We start from the raw sequence: 17,086 nt of genomic DNA, 5'->3' as shown, positions 1-17,086 counted from the left end.
GGCAAGGGAGACAATTTGACCACTAGCACTGACACCAGGACCTAGGTCTGCTCCGATGCTACTCCAACAATAACCACAAAACCTGCTGCCTCAGCACCCGCTTCAAATCTCCAGCATGGCACTCTTGGGGTTATTAGAAAAGCCTCCCCCCACCCCAGCACCACCATAACAGCCACCAGAAAAATGCAACTGCACCAATAATTATTGGAAGTGTTCAAATACAAGTTCTTTTTATGTCTGTGTGCCAACACTCCGATGTTCTGCATACTCCGATTCCTCACCAAGACCAAACAATTTGCAATCCCATTAGCAAGATGAATGCAAACTACAGAAGATACTTTACTGTAACAAAGTACATTTTACATTTCTGTAACTATTTTGTAACTGTATCTATTTGTAATATTCTACTGCAGAGGTGCCCAAACCCTGGCCCTGGGGCTACTTGCAGCCATCAAGGACTCCCAATGCGGCCCTCAGGGAGCCCCCAGTCTCCAATGAGCCTCTGGCCCTCTGGAGACTTGCTGGAACCTGCACTGGCCCGATGCAACTGCTCTCAACTTGAGGACGACTGTTTGACCTCTCACGTGAGATGAGGGCTCCCTCCACTACTTGTTGTTTCATGTTTGTGATGCAGTAGCAGCAGCAAAGGAAAGGCCAGCCATGCTTTGTGCAAGGCCTTTTATAGACCTTGAGCTATTGCAAGATCTTCATTCATTCATATGTTCATCTTTAACATATTAATTTATGTAAACATGTAAATTTATTCAAATTTTAAATGAAAATTAATTCTTTTTTTACCCTGGCGCCTGACACAGTGTCAGAGAGATGATGTGGCCCTCAAAAATTTGGACACCCTTGTTCTACTGCATCATTCATATCAGTTTTCAAATGCATTCAGTAACTAGTAAAATGTACTTTAAAGCCACCCACCCCCAAAGGTTACCCTGGATGAACTCATAAGGTTAACTTTTGCAGTTATTTCCTTGTGCAATACAATGATACATGCTACTATTTCTCACACTTCCCAACATACTATACCTTCTGAACATCCGAATCATGCTTCTGCTGCAATTTGAGTTTTTCTTCATGAATTCTAGCTTCCATAAGTTTTGTTTTCATCTCCAGCTGTAAATTGAAAAGTTCAATAGATTTATCAGTTTAGAAGATAAGCATATACTAATTTCTCACTAGCCCCAAAAGTGTTTCCAGGATCAAATCAAAATAAAAAATAAAAAACTGAAGACTAACTCCCAGTTGCCCAGATGCCTCCCTGACAGTAGTTTAACTAATAAGAGACAAAACAAAGGGCAAACAGAGATCTCAGAGTCAAAAAGCCCCACAACGCATCCCTTTGAATTCTGTAACTATGAAGAAGTTATGTCCAACACCTACTGGGAAATATTTTGTGAATATACAGTAACACAGCGAGCGATTCTGAACGTGGTTTAAAAAAACTGACTAAAGTCTAATTCAAAAGTTACTGAAGGCTGCTTCTTGTACTTGTTAATCAATAAAAATGAATGTATTGAAAGCTATTAAACACTCAGATAACCTCAAGGTAACCAAATACTGGTCTCAACATGCACACCGAACAAGTTGTGTTACAGGTGTCTAAGGACAGCCCTATGACAACACAAACCCGTCACAGGTTGCAAGCCATGATGGGTATGTGCAACCTCCTGTTTTTAGAAGTAGGCTACCTCAGAATGCCAGGCGCAAGGAAGTGGCAACAAGATACAGGTATCTTCTTGCCTTGTGTGCTCCCTTCGGCATCTGGTGGGCCACTGTGAGATAAAAGAAACTGGACTAGATGCACCTTTGGCCTGATCCTGCTGGGAACTTACGTTCAAGTTGGAACTGTCACATGGAGCAGCACCATTGCTAAGGCAGCCAAATCTTCCTTCTTCCTCTGTAGTAGAAACTCTAATGCTGCTCTGCTCCTACTGCATGCCTGTCCTGCTAGCAGTTCTCCACATGTCTGAGCAAGTCAGCTGGGGGGCAGTGCAGGAGAGAGGCTGCTGGAGTAACATGAGCTTGCTCAGAGTATGTGCTCAGCTGTCTTGCTGTCCATAAGTGTTCTCCTTCTCTCTCCAGGCAAGTTTAATTATTAAAGTTATTTTCCTTCTCCTCCATGAGAACAGCTAGGTGGACATAAGCTCATCTCACAGAGCAAAAAGATCCTCCCTCCCACCTTGACTCTCCATCTCTTTGGGCTTCCTTCCCCCACCTCCCATCCATGCTAGCCCATGTATCTACCACACTAGGTTCAACTTCTCAGAGCAAATGAATATGGCAGCCCTGGCCCTCGATCACTTTTAGAAGCCCATCTTCCTACCCTCTCCCATGATATCCCTATCAAAATGGCACAAATAGAACTGTACCCTGTACAGCATGCACCACCAGGCCACTCTCCTTAGAGGCATCGGTTTATTAGAGGCATCGGTTCATTAATGATCAGCACTCAGAACCAGCTGTTCAAAGCATTCTTTCAACAATCTGTGCTCAATACCTGGTTCACTTTTGGCAGGCTCCACAGAGGGAGACTAGTGACTGTGGAGATGTAGATGGGTCCTAGAAAAGGTAAGAAAGTGGCACAATCATACCTACCAACACCCTGTAAAGAAAGAGGTGGAATGTATGGGCATAGATGGCATACCTCCAATGCTGGGCAAAGGTGACTGCTGAGCCACAACCAACAGCAGATACAGGTGGCCCACATTACCTATGGATTCGATCATCTAAGACTGAGGGTTGGGGCTGCACTCTGGTCATGTCAGGTGGATCATCTGAGGCCTCCGGAAGGCCAAGAATTGCGACTTTCCATTTTCAGCCAAAAAACCAGAAGTCATCATTTTCTGTCTTCTGGTGGCCTTACAAGGCCTTCTGAGGGCTGGAAAGGTATCCCTGGGCCTTCAGAAGGTCCACATTCAGAAGACTTCAGGTGCCTAAATCCGCAGACTTCATCATCCAAAGATTTTGGTATCTGCGGGGGTTGAGGGAACAGAATGCTGTGGTTCCCAAGGGCTCACCTGTAAATAGATCTCCTGACCAATCTTCTGCCTTGCCCAGATTTAATTTCAACTTCTTTACCCACATCCAGCCCCTCACTGACTCAACAGACTGGTTCAAGGGATTCGGTTTCTCAGCTGGAGATGGCAAAAAAAATGTATAACTGGGTGTCATTAGAGTACTGATGACACCTCACACCAAAATAATCTCCCCTATATGGAGGTTAAACAGCAGAGGGGACAGAATAGAATCTGGCAGAATGCCAGAGGCCACTATGTAGAGAAACAGTTCCCCAGCATCATTCAAGGAAGGACTGGAGTCACTGCAAAGAAGTGCCCTGACATCCATCCTAACTAGGCTGTCCAGAAATATATCATCAATTATGATATCTAACACCACTAAGAAGTCCAGAAGAATCCACAAATCACACTTGCTTTTGCTCTGTCAAATTTCCAGCAGATGATCCAAAAAAGCAGCGGTTCTCAAACTCTCAGGGAGTTTGAGCCCCGCTGTAAATTCTTGTGAGGAAGGGGGGGAAAGGCAGCAACACAATCGCCAGAATCGTGTCACTTTCAAGGGACGCAGAGGCTTGCTTTGACTTACCAGAGCCTGCAGCAGGCTCCCAGGGACATTCAAAATAACAATTGTGACCCACTTCCGGTCACAGAAGTGGGCCACAATTGTTATTTTTACATTCTCCACATGTTGGAGAGCCCTGCAGAGGCTCACACAGGACTCCCCACACCCCCAGGAGCCTGCTGCAGACTCTGGTAAGTCACAGCAAGCCCCTGCACCCCTCAAAAGTGACATGAGGGGTGTCATTTACATTTATGCCATGGATTCAGATACAATCTTTGTAAGCCCAAAACCTTAAAGGGGCAGAGGCATCTGGCTGGGCATCGTGATGCCTCAGTTTGAGAACCACTGCAGTAGAGCAACTGAAGCTTTATCAGCCTTTAAACCAGGTTCAAAATCATACTGAAATATGTCCAGAAATTCAGTTTCATGCAAGAATCCCAGAAGCCAAGTCACCACCACACACCTGACCACCTAGCTCAAAAATGGAAAGTGGGGAGACCAGCCAGTAATTAACCAGTGTGGTAGGGTCCAGGAAGGGCTTTTCCGCTCAAAATCAAGGGCCATGAACACAAGTGCCAGACCCAATACTACTAAAGATTCTGCAAATTCTCCATTGTAATCAGTTTCCAATCACTGAAAGTAAAAATTCCACCTTCTTCTAGAATTTTATAAAAACATGGTTTTGAAGTGCATTTTAAAAGGATTAAGACTACAGCTTTTAATACACAAATCATTTGCATTAAATTCATCTAGCTACTTCTTTTTTACTTAAAGCTGGCAAATACGTTTGCATTTTGACACAAATGTTCCCTTCATCTTAGGAGAAATTACAGAAACCAGTGTTTTTAATGGTTTGTTCAGTTAAGTGCAGCTGTTTACTATAAAACCCCAGAAGAGGAAAGGGAATACAGACCAGGCCAAATATTTCATTTCAAAATTTTGAAGGTTGGCAGTTATTAGTTTATATGCCATCTCAGGAGGTTTTGTCAAGAACTCAAGGATTATGTCTTGTCTCTAACTTCTATGATAAATTTACATTTATGCCATGGATTCAGATACAATCTTTGTAAGCCCAAAAGCTTCTTATACTCAGATTTTTTATGACTGTTATCATGCAAAAACCAGCAGTACTTCATTCAGGGTTGCTATGACTACATATTGATCTTGAGATAGCTGAAAGTATCTGGTTAAACCAAACAGAAGCTGAAGCTGATACGTTGTCAAGCATCCCCGTTTCATTTATCATATAGCTTCTGAAACATCATCCACAACCCTAAAGACTATTATCATTATTTGCACGCAACTGGACTTGTTTCATCAAGTTATTGGCTTGTTATGGCTAATGAATGTATAAGAGATCATTGTGAGAGAAAAAAATGAAATCTACCAGAATATCTTTGTTAGAGCTGCATTGCAAGCTAAGAACAGAACTAAAGAATCTTGTACACTCGCCTTTGGTATGACTAGTTTAAGTTTCAAAAAAGCATACAGAAGGGGAGATTTGAAATGTTGAGGAAAACTTAGTATCTATGTATGTGACTCTGTCAAAAGCAAATGCAAACTGGAAGAAAATGTAGATCATTTCTGAAGTTTTAAACCTGGAAACTATGAACATATAAATCTTCACTACCCACAAGAAAAAGAATGTGAAGTAATTCTGCTAAAAGGAAAGAAACCTACCTCACTTAAGGCCCAATCCTATAGAATGTGTGCCGACTCACCACTGGCGTGCACTGTTGCAAACGTGCCATAAGGCACGTCTGCGACTGTTAGCACTGACCCAGCACTGGTGCTGGTCCAGAGCAAGCCTACACTGGGCCAGCGACAGTCACAGGCTGGCGGACCACCGCCTGGTGCTCTGTGAGAAGCGCCAGGTGGCAGAGAGTTGAGTCTGAGGCACGAGGAGGCAGGACGGAGGGGAGAAGGCATGACAGGGAGGGGGCGGGGCAGGTGGGGGTGGGACTCGTGGAACTCCACTCGGCTGAATCCAGAGCGTTTCGGGCCTTGCGGCCCAACCTGATAAGTCTTTATTCTGCGCTGGCTTAAATAGCTGGCACAGAATCAAGTAGCCCCATTGTAGGACTACTTTCCTTACCCAGGGAAGGGAACAAATGTACCCTTCACCCAAGAAGCTGCCAGTGGCTTCCCAGTGTGCTTAGAATGCTGCGGCAGCCAGTTTTGGCACCACAGCATCCCCACGCACCAGGCAGCTCAGGATTGGGCTGTTAAATACTGTCACGCACAATGTTCAACACTACACAAGTGTTAAAAAAACCCTATTATTTACAAAAAGACATTCTTTCCTCCAGGAAAGTAACCCAAAAAAATGGGGAGTGAATTCACAACTACAGGGAAGCGTAACCAGTGACATAGTTTTACTTGTACCTATTTACCTGCTATAATTTAGTTAATTTGTTACCCTCTTAATGTCTGCACTGCAATATTATAATTACTGTTGTTGTTGTTATTGTTATTATAGATAGCTTCTAAGTCTGTGATTTCAGAATATAGAGTCACTCAGACCTGTAGTTATACAGGTATACCTGTAGTTCAACAGGCAAATAAACCTGAATTCTAGATACAATTTCTATACACTTTCTGTTAGTTTTAGTTTTAGTGAACCTTTATTGGCATTAAAATAAATAAGCAACAACAACATCAATAGCAACCGCCAACACAATGGCTGAGTTGCCAAAAGTAACAATCAAAACAGGGGACTGATAAAGGAAAAAAAGAGGGTGAGCAAAGGGAGGAATAGGATCAGGGTGGAGGTTTGAGCCTGGAAACTACAGAGAGAAAATCAGCTACTACATCCGTAATGGCCACAGAATTGTCACACAGAAGAACGGATAAGGGGTTGGTAAAAGTACCCAAAGAAGAAAACAGGGGATTCAGGTGCGTAGCTCGAAGAGATTGATGGGCCGGGCAACAAAGCAGTATGTGATCCAGAGTGTCCAGTTCTAAAGAACAGAAGATACATAACCTGCGATCACGCAGCAAATTGGAGAATCTGCCAGAGTGGACAGCTGAAGGGAAGATATTAAATCTCGCCAGCATAAACGTTCTCCTCTTAATAGGATTAGTCAGCTTGCTGAAATAATTGGAAGGGCGGGCAAGTGAGGGGGGGAGGCCAAAAAATTGAGGAGAACAGGTGGGGTTAAGGTTTGAAAAAAGATGGTTGAATTCGGATTCCCAAAGCTTAGACTTGATAATTGAATGGGCCTTATTAAGATTCATATCAGCGAGAAGTTCCGGGGAGAGGTCTAGTGATAGAAGCTTAGAATCAATAAGCTTGAACCACTTTGAAAGATAGGAGTCCTTTAATAGGTCTTTTAGAAGGGACTCAGACTGAATGCTTAAATGAAGGTGGAGCCAAAACTTGAAAGTAAGGGACCACGCGATGGTGGAAGGGAGGTGGATCCCTAGTTCAAGCATAAGGGTGGAAAGTCTAATTAAATTGGGAACCCCCAAAATACGCCTAAGGAAAGAGGCTGCCACTTGGTCCAGATCTTGGTTTGCAGCCTCAATTCAAATAGGTACCCCATACAACAATTGGGAATACACTTTTTGTTTACCCTGAACCACAATTAATAACCTGTCATTTAATCATTGAGTTACTCTTCCTCTGAAGCAAGCAACTCTGCATGATACCCATTATTTTTACATTAAGCTGATGAGCTGTTACATTTATGTTTTAGAAAAGTAACCACATTATATGATTGCACACTCAGCTTCCTGATGAACCGCTAGTAGAAAGTCTGGCAGGTACTCTTGATTAAAGATACTCTAGATAGCCAAACAGAATCACATAATATTTAATATAATGTAAATGATACCCTTAACAACAACAACAACAACAACAACAACAACAACAACAACAACAACAACAACAACAACAACAACAACTTTATTTTTATCCCGCCCTTCTCCCAAAAAGGGACCCAGGGCGGCTAACATATAAAACAGATTAAAACATAATTTCACAAACAGATAAAAACATATTAAAAAACACATTAGCAGAACCCATAACAACAGTAGTCAGAAGAGTCAGAATAAAAGAGCATAAAACAGCAGTTCTTAGAGGAATCAGGCCTGTAAAAAAGCAACCCTTTTATTATACTTCAAAAGTAAAGACACTGAAACTATTTAGACCTCCTCGGATGATTAACCATCATAAAAGAAGCAATTATTCTTGATAAAACTGAAAATTAGGTATAAAATGAAAATATTTTGAAATGATTTCTGTTTATTCACTAGTACTGAAATGTTTGCAAGTGCAACATTTTTACCACTGCCACAACTCATTCTTCTGTGTTCCTGTCATTGTTTATGCTCTTTACTGAGAACTAAAAAGCAATTAAGCCTTACGGGCATGTAAACACTACTGATGTCAAACATCTGTTCTGTCCCTATAATTAAAGCTATTGAGAGTGATACCAATAAAACAGATTTTATGTGCTGTCTTTCCTTCTCACACACTTTCCTTTCTTCTTTTTTACAAATCAACAAGTACTTCATGGTGTGTGTGGTTTTTGTTTTTTTAACCAACAAGTTGCTTTTATGTCTTCATATAAAAAGATGGTTGCTGAATTTCTGGGCTAAAACCCAAACTGCTTATTTCAAAACAGACTTATTGGAAAAGACCCAACTTCATGAAGAAGCAGAAAACAGGAGCGTCTGAGCCTACCTGTAAACTCCCCCTTTCAGTAGTGCCATGGCAGAGTCAATCCCTGCAAATGGGAAGCTCTTCCTCTCAGGCAGGCAGGTCAGTGGATCAAGTCTTCCTGAAGGGAGGGGCTCCCAGAATTCCCAAACTGTGGAAAATCTTTGAAGGCACCTCCCCAATGCAGAATAAAGTCCAAATGGAAGAGTTGTCCCCTGGAAAGTCCATGCTGGTGCCATCCATCCACTACAAACACAAAGGGCAATCACTGTTGGCAGTCTTGGCCTATGGTGAGCAGGGCTTGCTGAGGGAAGGACATGCTCCACTGAGGGTTAACCTAGTCCCTCACTCCTTAACTATGCTTCCTTCCTGTGTTGTTTTTCTCCTCTCCAACTCAGGTGACAGAGGGTGGGTGAACTCACCCTGCCATGGTACCACAGAGAAAGGAAGTTCACAGGTAGGCTCAAACCTCTTGTTCTTTGGTGGTGCCATGACAGGATCAGTTCTTGCAAATTGAAAATGCCCAAGCTTTGCATCGTCAAGGGTACGATTAACCATGAGTCACTAACAACTACACTTCGTAAGATGTACCTGGCAAAGGCAGCATCCAATGAAGCATATGAGTCAATCTTATAATGCTTGATGAAAGTGTGAAGTGAGCTCCAAGTAGCTGTCCTGCACACTGACTCTAAAGAATGAAAGGTACACCTCTAAGAGAATGGGCAACAATCCCCTATGGGGGAGAGACCTCTCGTGCTCTGTATGCTCCACAGTGGCCTCTCTGATCCCTTGGAGATGGTCGAGGGGGAGACCGTGTGGCCTTGGCTGAGACACCTACAGGATATAAACAAGGCCTCAGAATATCTGAAGGAAGAAGTACGTGAAAGGTAGAAGCTTACTAGACTGTACGTTCAAGTTGTGCCACTCTCTCTCCCTGTGATGAGAGGATTCAGACAAAAGTATGGAAGAACCACATTCTCTGAGCGATATTTACTTAAGTTTAACTCAGGGAGGAAAGTGGAATCTGCGTACAGGATCAGTCTATCATCCTGGATAGAAAAGAGATCCCTTGCCATGGAGAAGGCCGCTATCTCTGAAACCCTTCTAGCAGAGTAATGGCAACTAGAAAGGCAGTCTTCTGAGACAGTCTCAAGGAATAGGTGGTTATTGGTTCAAAGGGAGGTCTTGCTAGAGCCTTCAAAACCAAAGAGAGATCCCAGATGGGGGTCCTAGGGACAGGAGCAGGGAACAGTAGGAAAACTCCCTTAGAAAATTCCTGACATTAGGGAGGAAAGAAGGAGACCTACCCTTTTGAAACCCCAGGACTGAGACAATGGCAGGAACCTATCTATCTATTGAGAGTGGTGGTGCTAGGACCCTGACTGCAAAAATTCCAGAAGACATTTAACTCTGGGCTTTGAAGGCTGAACACTGTTTTGTTCAGAGAAAACTTTCCAGGTGGTGGAGTAGACTCTGTTGGTGGCCTTTTGTCTGTCAGACAGGAGAGTCTTTAAAGCAGCTTCAGAGTAGCCTAGGTTTTGGAGGCCTCTTTGCTCTGCCTCCAGGCTGTCAACTGGGGAAGATCTGGCTGTGGGTGTAGAATGAGACCCTAAATGAGCAGGTCTGGTCTGATGAGAAGACAAAGCGGACTGGTGACAGACAGTTCCAAAAAGTCTGGGAACCATTGACATTCAGCCAGAGTGGAGCCACTAGCAGGACCTCAGTTTGTTCCTGGATCACCTTCTGCAGCAGTTTGATGGGAGGGAAGGTGTAAAGGAGACCCCTTCGCTATCTGAAGTTTAAGGCATCTAGATCCTCCACATTGCAACATCTTTTCCTCATGTAGAATCTGGGAAACTGATGAGCTTCCTGGCTGCCAAATAGGTTCAGTGTCATCCTGCCAAACTCTCTAGTGATCAGGCTGAATGTCTTGGGATGAAGCATCCACTCAGACTAGTCCAGGTTCTGCCTGCTCAGCCAGTCTGCTGCTATATTGGACACCCCTGGAATGTGGTCTGATCAACGCCAGGTTCTTCTCAATCCACAGGAACATCTGCTGTGCTAGTTTCGGTAGGGATACCGATCTGGTCCCTCCCTGCCAACTGATATAAGCACAGGCAGACACGTTATCTGTGTACATCAGCAGATCCTTGCCCTTCAGGCTTGCATCAAAGGCCTGAAGAGCCAAAAAGACTGTCTTCAGTGCCAGCCAGTTGATACTTCTCTTAGCTTCGGCCTGAGACCACTGAACCTGGACCACTTGACACTCCAGTTGAGCACCCCAGCCGAAAAAACTGGCATCTGTGAAAAGAATGGTCCTCTGCGCCAACTGGACGGGAAAGCCAGTTTCCAGACTTCCTGGGCAAATCCACCACTGGAGGTCCTTCTGACCAGAGGGATTGAGCCTGATGCACTTGCTGCTGCTCAGAGTTATGAAGGATTGAAAAGGGAGCAACAGTTGCAGCAAGGCCTTTGCTTTGTATCATACCCATGGAACTAAGTCCTGCCAGGATGACAGCATTCTTAGGAGCCTGGTTAGGCCAGGATCTGTGAAAGCTGAAGATGACTTGTTCAGATTCACCAGGAAACCATGTCAATTGAAAGACTGAATGGTCAGATCCATATGCAGCCTCCCTTTGGTAGCAGAGTGGGGTCTCAGGAAGATATCATCTAAATAGGGGGTAGGCTGCTACTCCCTGAAGCCTGAGATCTGCTATGAGGACAATTAATATCTTTGTAAACATTCTGGGAGTGGACAACAGTCCAAAAGGCAGAGCTTTGTATTTGAAGTGCTGGTTCTGGAAGCAGAAGCGCAGGAATCTCCTGTGAGCCTGTCTGATGAGTACATGCAGATAGGCTTTTTGAGATTCAGGGAAACCAGGAAGACCCCTTTCCTGATAGCTAGCAGAATGGACTTGAGTGTCTCCATCTTTCAGAATGTTTCATCCACCTGTTCAGCCACCAGGTCAAGGATGGCCCTGGTGTCTCCTGACTGGAACTGTGAAGAGGTAGGAATACACCCCCATACTGATCTGATCCTCTGAGACAGGCTCTATAGCTCCAATCTGCAGGAGATGGTGGATGGCCCGCATGGTCTTTGAATGCTTGAAGTCGCAGTGAGGTCTGCACACCGGCACAAATCTGTCCCGAGAAATGGATTGTAGCTCGAAAGTGTACCCAAGGCTGATGATCTCCCGAACTCATCTGTCTGTTGTCATCAGGTCCCATTGGTCTGCAAAGAACTGCAGTCTGCCTCCCACTGGAAGACTTGTGGCATCATTGGAGACTGGAGAATTTGGAAGCTGTGTGGTGCTGTTGCTGGATCCACTGCTTGAAATAGGCAGGAGGTCTGGTCTAGAGGGTTGAGCCTCCATTTGCCTGAAGGTAACATCCGAAGGTCGCCAGTTCGAGGCCACCGGCACCGTGCGACCTTGAAGCAGCTGACAAGCTGAGCCGAGCTATTCCATCTGCTCTGAGCGTGGGAGGATGGAGGCCAGAATGTGCGACCAGATCAAGAAAGAAACATCTGAATGTTGTGGTTTCTTGAAAGATAGAAACCTTCTTTCAAATTGTAAAAATCCCTACAGGGATTTAAAAATTGCCTGCCTATGTAAACCGCCTTGAATAAAGTCTAAGGAGAAATCTGAGGACCAAGAAAGGCGGTATAGAAATACCTGTATTATTATTATTATTATTTGCTGCTGCTGATCTGTGCTGCTCCGAACTGTCCCTGTGGAGAGATTTTGGGAGGCAAAAGAAGCTGCCTGCCACTGGAAGGGAAAAGCCCCTGCGTGTGAGTGAAGCACCTGCACACACAAGTTCACATTGCGACCACTGATGTGTGAATGAATGAATTCAGATAACCTGTTAACACACATTGGCAGAAATATATTAAGAAAGCATTCTCTCTCAGACTGTGCTTCTGTGTTTAATATAATTTTGCATGTCATATGCCAAAATGTGATTTAAAAAACCACTTAAACCACCAGCTATTTGATGCAGCAACTACAGTCATCACATGGGCACATACAGTCATGTAAATATGTGCGCCATCTCTTTTTTGAACTCTGTATATACAAAAATACATAATTTTTGCAAGGGAAAGAACTATGCCCACTATGTTTTAATACTACATTAAAAACTTTAACATAGTATTTGCCTTGAAGATTAAGGTATCAGAATCAAATTCAGTATGAAAATGAATTCTATATTTCAGTGTTGCCCACCAGCTCAACACGCAAACCTGCGGGTTTTTTTTTTTAAGGATGGCAACAATACAGAATATAGTATAATGTGATACATGATGCAAGGGATCTAGGATACTGTGCTTTATAAGTCACTAAATAGCACTTTTATCATTAAATAAATACAGGCACAGAGTCACTAACTTGAGCCACCAAGGGTCATTATTCAACAGTAAATACCCAAACAGAATAATTATCACAGGAAACAGTAAGACAGAAGATCAGACATGAAGGAAAATTGCCATAATATTATACTATCTGAACTAATCTCTGACTTAGCTGCAGATGAAAAATGCTAAGCAGCATGTGCGGCTTCCAGCCACTTGTTCTAGGACGTTGTCTGTTAGTTGCAACAGCCTCTCATCTTGTTAAAACCTGCAGTACAATGAAGGCCCACCAAGTAGTTTAAGAAGTGTTTTTGTTTTTTTTAAACAAAAAATGGACACCTTTATGAAAACCACAAGTGAAGGGCACAATTCCAGGTGGTTTAGAACCAAATTCCAACAAGTGTCCCACTAAAAAGCCAAATGGTCTGGAAGCAGCGGATGCTACACTATTATTGAAGCTAAAGCAGTTGTCAGTACTGTGTATTAGTGATGTTAAGATCATGCCTATAGTTTTTATTTTAAAATATCTATTATTTTAAAAAGTGGAAATTTCTTGATTCCTCAAAGTACAAGTCCTCAGCATAGATTCTTTAATTCCACGTTTATTGCTCTTTAAACAGAAGCAGCCTGCTCAAAAAAGTCAGTCTTCCTTTATATTTGTTATTTAATTTCTACAAAGAGGCAGCACTGTAAATTCCTGTGGGCATTAGTTTTGAAAACTTAAAAATTTACATCTTTTTGTACCTTAGAATTAAAAATTTAAAACTATTACCTATTCATTATTTAGATAAATGTCTGTTTGGAGACTTTTCAAAAAGAAAAAGCCACCTAAGATTTTGTGCTGATTTATAATGTTTAATGGATGGCAGCTCTAGGGAAAAATATTTAAAAACTAAAGCGTTGTACTCAAAAGGTATGTACATCCTCAACTCTTAGTAGGCTAAACTTCTATAAAGTTGCTTTGGCAGAATTACTCTTGAAACCAATTGCCCAAACTCAGAGTTCTTTAACACCGTAAATGCCACTCTCTTAATGCATCTACTCGGGCATATATCCCCAACCTCTCATCCATACCCATAACTCTCCAGTCCTATTTCTACAGTGGCTTGATTTCTCTTGCCAGTAACAAATATAAACTACAAGTATAATTCCCCATCATAGGGTTGCTTCTCTTCCAGCTACTCCTTTCACTGAGGAGTCAATATAAACATGATTTCCCCATTCCCAACTACCCATACCAACTCTGACCTTCTGTTGCTCACAAAGTAACATCTTTACCAGTATTGAAGACTCTGCTGCTCTTGCCTTCAGAGAATGTCATGTCATTATCAATCAATCACATTAAAGGAAGAAAGAAATATTGTAGCAGCAAAGTGCTTCATATAAAAACTGAAGGTACAGGTATCAGTATAACTATTTTACACAAAGTAACTTTAGAGAGGAACTCTTAAACAGAGTGCTTTGTCTAGTTTTCACACTGGAACCAAGCTATCGATGGCAGGATGCAGAAAGAACTAATTCTGCACAATGTTCTGTGATTTAATATCTTTTCAACATATTTCCGTTCCCTTTTACATTGAAAACATGACAAAATTTATCACTGACATGTCAACAAACAAGACAATTCCCAATTATTTGTAGAAAAGGAGTAGATAAATATTCTAAGTACTACAAAATGTATAAGGTTATTCATTCATGCTCAGAAAAACAGGCAGTGTGAACATTCAGTTGCCAGCATAAGAATATAAAAGCTTTACTGGATCAGGTCAAAGGCCTATCTAGTCCAGCTTCTTGTATCTCACAGTGGCCCACCAGATGCTTCAGGGTGCACTCAAGATACCTGTAACCTATTGCCACTCCCTTGCATCTAGCATCCAGAAATAGCCGATCTCTAAAATCAAGAGGTTACATATACCCATCAAGGCTCACAACCTACAACTGACTTTTCCTCCATAATTTATACAGCACTAAATTATCCCTTTCAAAAAGACTATGTTCAAGCTTTACACATGAGTTGTATCTCAAGTTTTATTAGTCATGGACTAAGCATCATTAATTTTGGAAACAGACATGATTAACTCCCTCAGACATTTCTAACTAAACTTAGGATACCAGCCACTGTGTTCTCCTTACTTAACACTCTGAGAGCTCATCCTCAGAAGGAGAGTCTATTTTGAGTTTTCTCTTTAAGAACACTGGGGGGGGGGGGAAACTAGTAGTTTAACACAACTGGACACAGCAATAAGAACTGAAGCAAAAAAGGAGCCAATTGGATATATAAACACCTTTTGTGCCATACATGAAACAGACAAGGGTAACTGAAGGAAAAGGAAAAGATCTGCAATGCAATGGCCACACATAGGAGCAATGCAAGATTTGTGTCTCAACTTTTTCCCATTTTCATTATGGTGCTGCTTAACTATCAGCACCAGCTTTCTCATTTCTATAGCATATAAGCAGGACATTGGTTGCAAATTACATTGACTTGTATGACGCTGTGCAAAGTCAGCAGAAAATCTAGCCTAGAAAACAGCGATACAGCTTATTGATAAACACTCTCTTTAAATTACCCACTCAATAGGGGTTGGATCACTTGTTCCAGAGTACTATTAAGTTTCCATAATTGCAGGCATTCCCACTTTAACTTAATACTTCTCTGCCTTATCAAAAACACTACTTTCCAATCATTAGAAACGTATCTATAACTGAATTATAAACATATCGGTATGGGTTAGAAATGCCAATCTGAGGACAGGCACATACAATTCTATACTAAATCAGGATCTACAAAAGCACCGCAAAAGATCAATTACTTGTCTGGGCACTGTTTCAGGAGTGGCAATTAGACATTTTCTAAGGAAACCACTTATATTCGCAATTATAAAAAATCTATAGTAAGTGCCAAAATCTATGTTAAAAGCACTTTACATTCAAGAGTAATAAAAGAGTAGGAGACTGATTCCCAACTGCCTGGTAATTATCTGGACATTGTACTGGTTGAACACATTGGCCTGAATTGCTAGACCAAGTCTTCGATCTGTTGCAAGAGTCTCCAGTGCACATGTACAATAATTAAAGACATAAGTGAGTTATATGCACAAAGTTTGTAGAAAAACCCTATATGTGGTAATATCAGGAGTTCCAAAGCAAGCATTAAATCCCAGCACTGTCAAATAAACAGTCTAGTAATGCAAATAGAAGCTTTCTTCTGAAATCATGACACTACAACATAAACAGTTATCTAAACATACTCAGAATGAAACAAAGTCATTCTACAAGTAAATCTGAACCCAGCACTGTTCTGACCCTAATCCTTTCCATAAAGTACAGAACAGTTCCTATAACATCTATCTGCAGCATCTCACGCTAGAACCTCCACTGAATTGCTTCCTCCACAAATGGAAGGAGCATTCCTCACATGCAAGGGATCCTTCTCCTTGTGCCCCCTTGTACAAAAGGAATGTTTCTTCTGTTCATGGAGAGAGTGTCAGATGATGAAAATCTTATTTGGGATGTTACCCTAGTATTTTACAGAGACAACACTTAGGTTATGGATTTTGAAGGTCACACATAGAGGATTTAAACTAATCTCTAGGTTTGGAAAGAACATAAGAACGTAAGAATGAAAATCTGTCAGCAGTTACATTCACACTTAGACTCTTAGGATTGTAGACTAGGCGAAGAGTAGGGAGAGCAGAATATTTCACAAGGCAGACAGGTAACAGGAAAGCCTTAAGAGACTGATGAAACAATATGAGATTTGGGAGTATAGTGCAGAAGCACAATAGAGATGAAAACTCACTGGAAGTGGGGGAGGGGGAAATGAGGATAAAAAGGAGAAATGGAATTACTTGCCCACCAACTTTAGTCAGATATTACATCCCAAACTAATAATATAAAATATTTAAATCTGAGAGACATTCAGTGTTCCTGTGCCATCATTGTTGTTCCTTGGTTATACTGTTACAGCTAAAACTCCGGCTGAAACCCAGGGTGACTACCAACACTGAAATTCTTCAAGACATTGTACACATAGTGTCCTCATGTCTGGATATATAATTCTTCCTCACGGTCCTCTGACTTTAATACATGCAGAGTGGCAGATACAACTTTTGGGGGGGGGGAAGTGTCTATAAAAAAGATTACAAAATTATAAAAATGCATAATTCTTTCAAACAAGAGAAAAAACAATAAAAGCAAAAAGATTAAAAAATAATATATCAAGGCAGGGTCGGGTACAGGCTTTTGTAGGCGCTTGAACAATAGCATATAACTGGATCCCCCTCAATGGTGGACCCTTCCCCTCTAACCAGACTCATTCTTTGACCCTTCTCCTTGGAACTAAAACACACTTGTTCAACATGGCTCTCAATTTCTGATAATGCAAAGAGGTCTCAATCAATACTGCTTTAAAATAATGGAGCATAACACTATCTTAGTACCATCTTAATTACAGAAAAAAAAATCAGTTGCAAGGATTGATG

At 41.9% G+C, this 17,086-nt stretch overlaps 1 protein-coding gene across 5 annotated transcripts in view; it reads right to left on the bottom strand.

The window, feature by feature from the left end:
- Positions 1-17,086, bottom strand: part of CEP112 (centrosomal protein 112) — a 362,246-nt gene that overhangs the window by 270,047 nt on the left and 75,113 nt on the right. For all 5 annotated transcript variants that reach the window (XM_066615054.1, XM_066615053.1, XM_066615055.1 and 2 more), the window contains exon 9: positions 1,039-1,125. In XM_066615054.1, the coding sequence (XP_066471151.1) occupies positions 1,039-1,125 (87 nt within the window). The remainder of the gene's footprint in view (positions 1-1,038; positions 1,126-17,086) is intronic.

This window comes from Tiliqua scincoides, chromosome 2 (assembly GCF_035046505.1).
Source record: "Tiliqua scincoides isolate rTilSci1 chromosome 2, rTilSci1.hap2, whole genome shotgun sequence".
Lineage (NCBI taxonomy): Eukaryota > Metazoa > Chordata > Lepidosauria > Squamata > Scincidae > Tiliqua > Tiliqua scincoides.
The sequence above is the reverse complement of the archived record's forward strand: the minus strand, read 5'-3'. Positions and strand labels throughout refer to the sequence as shown.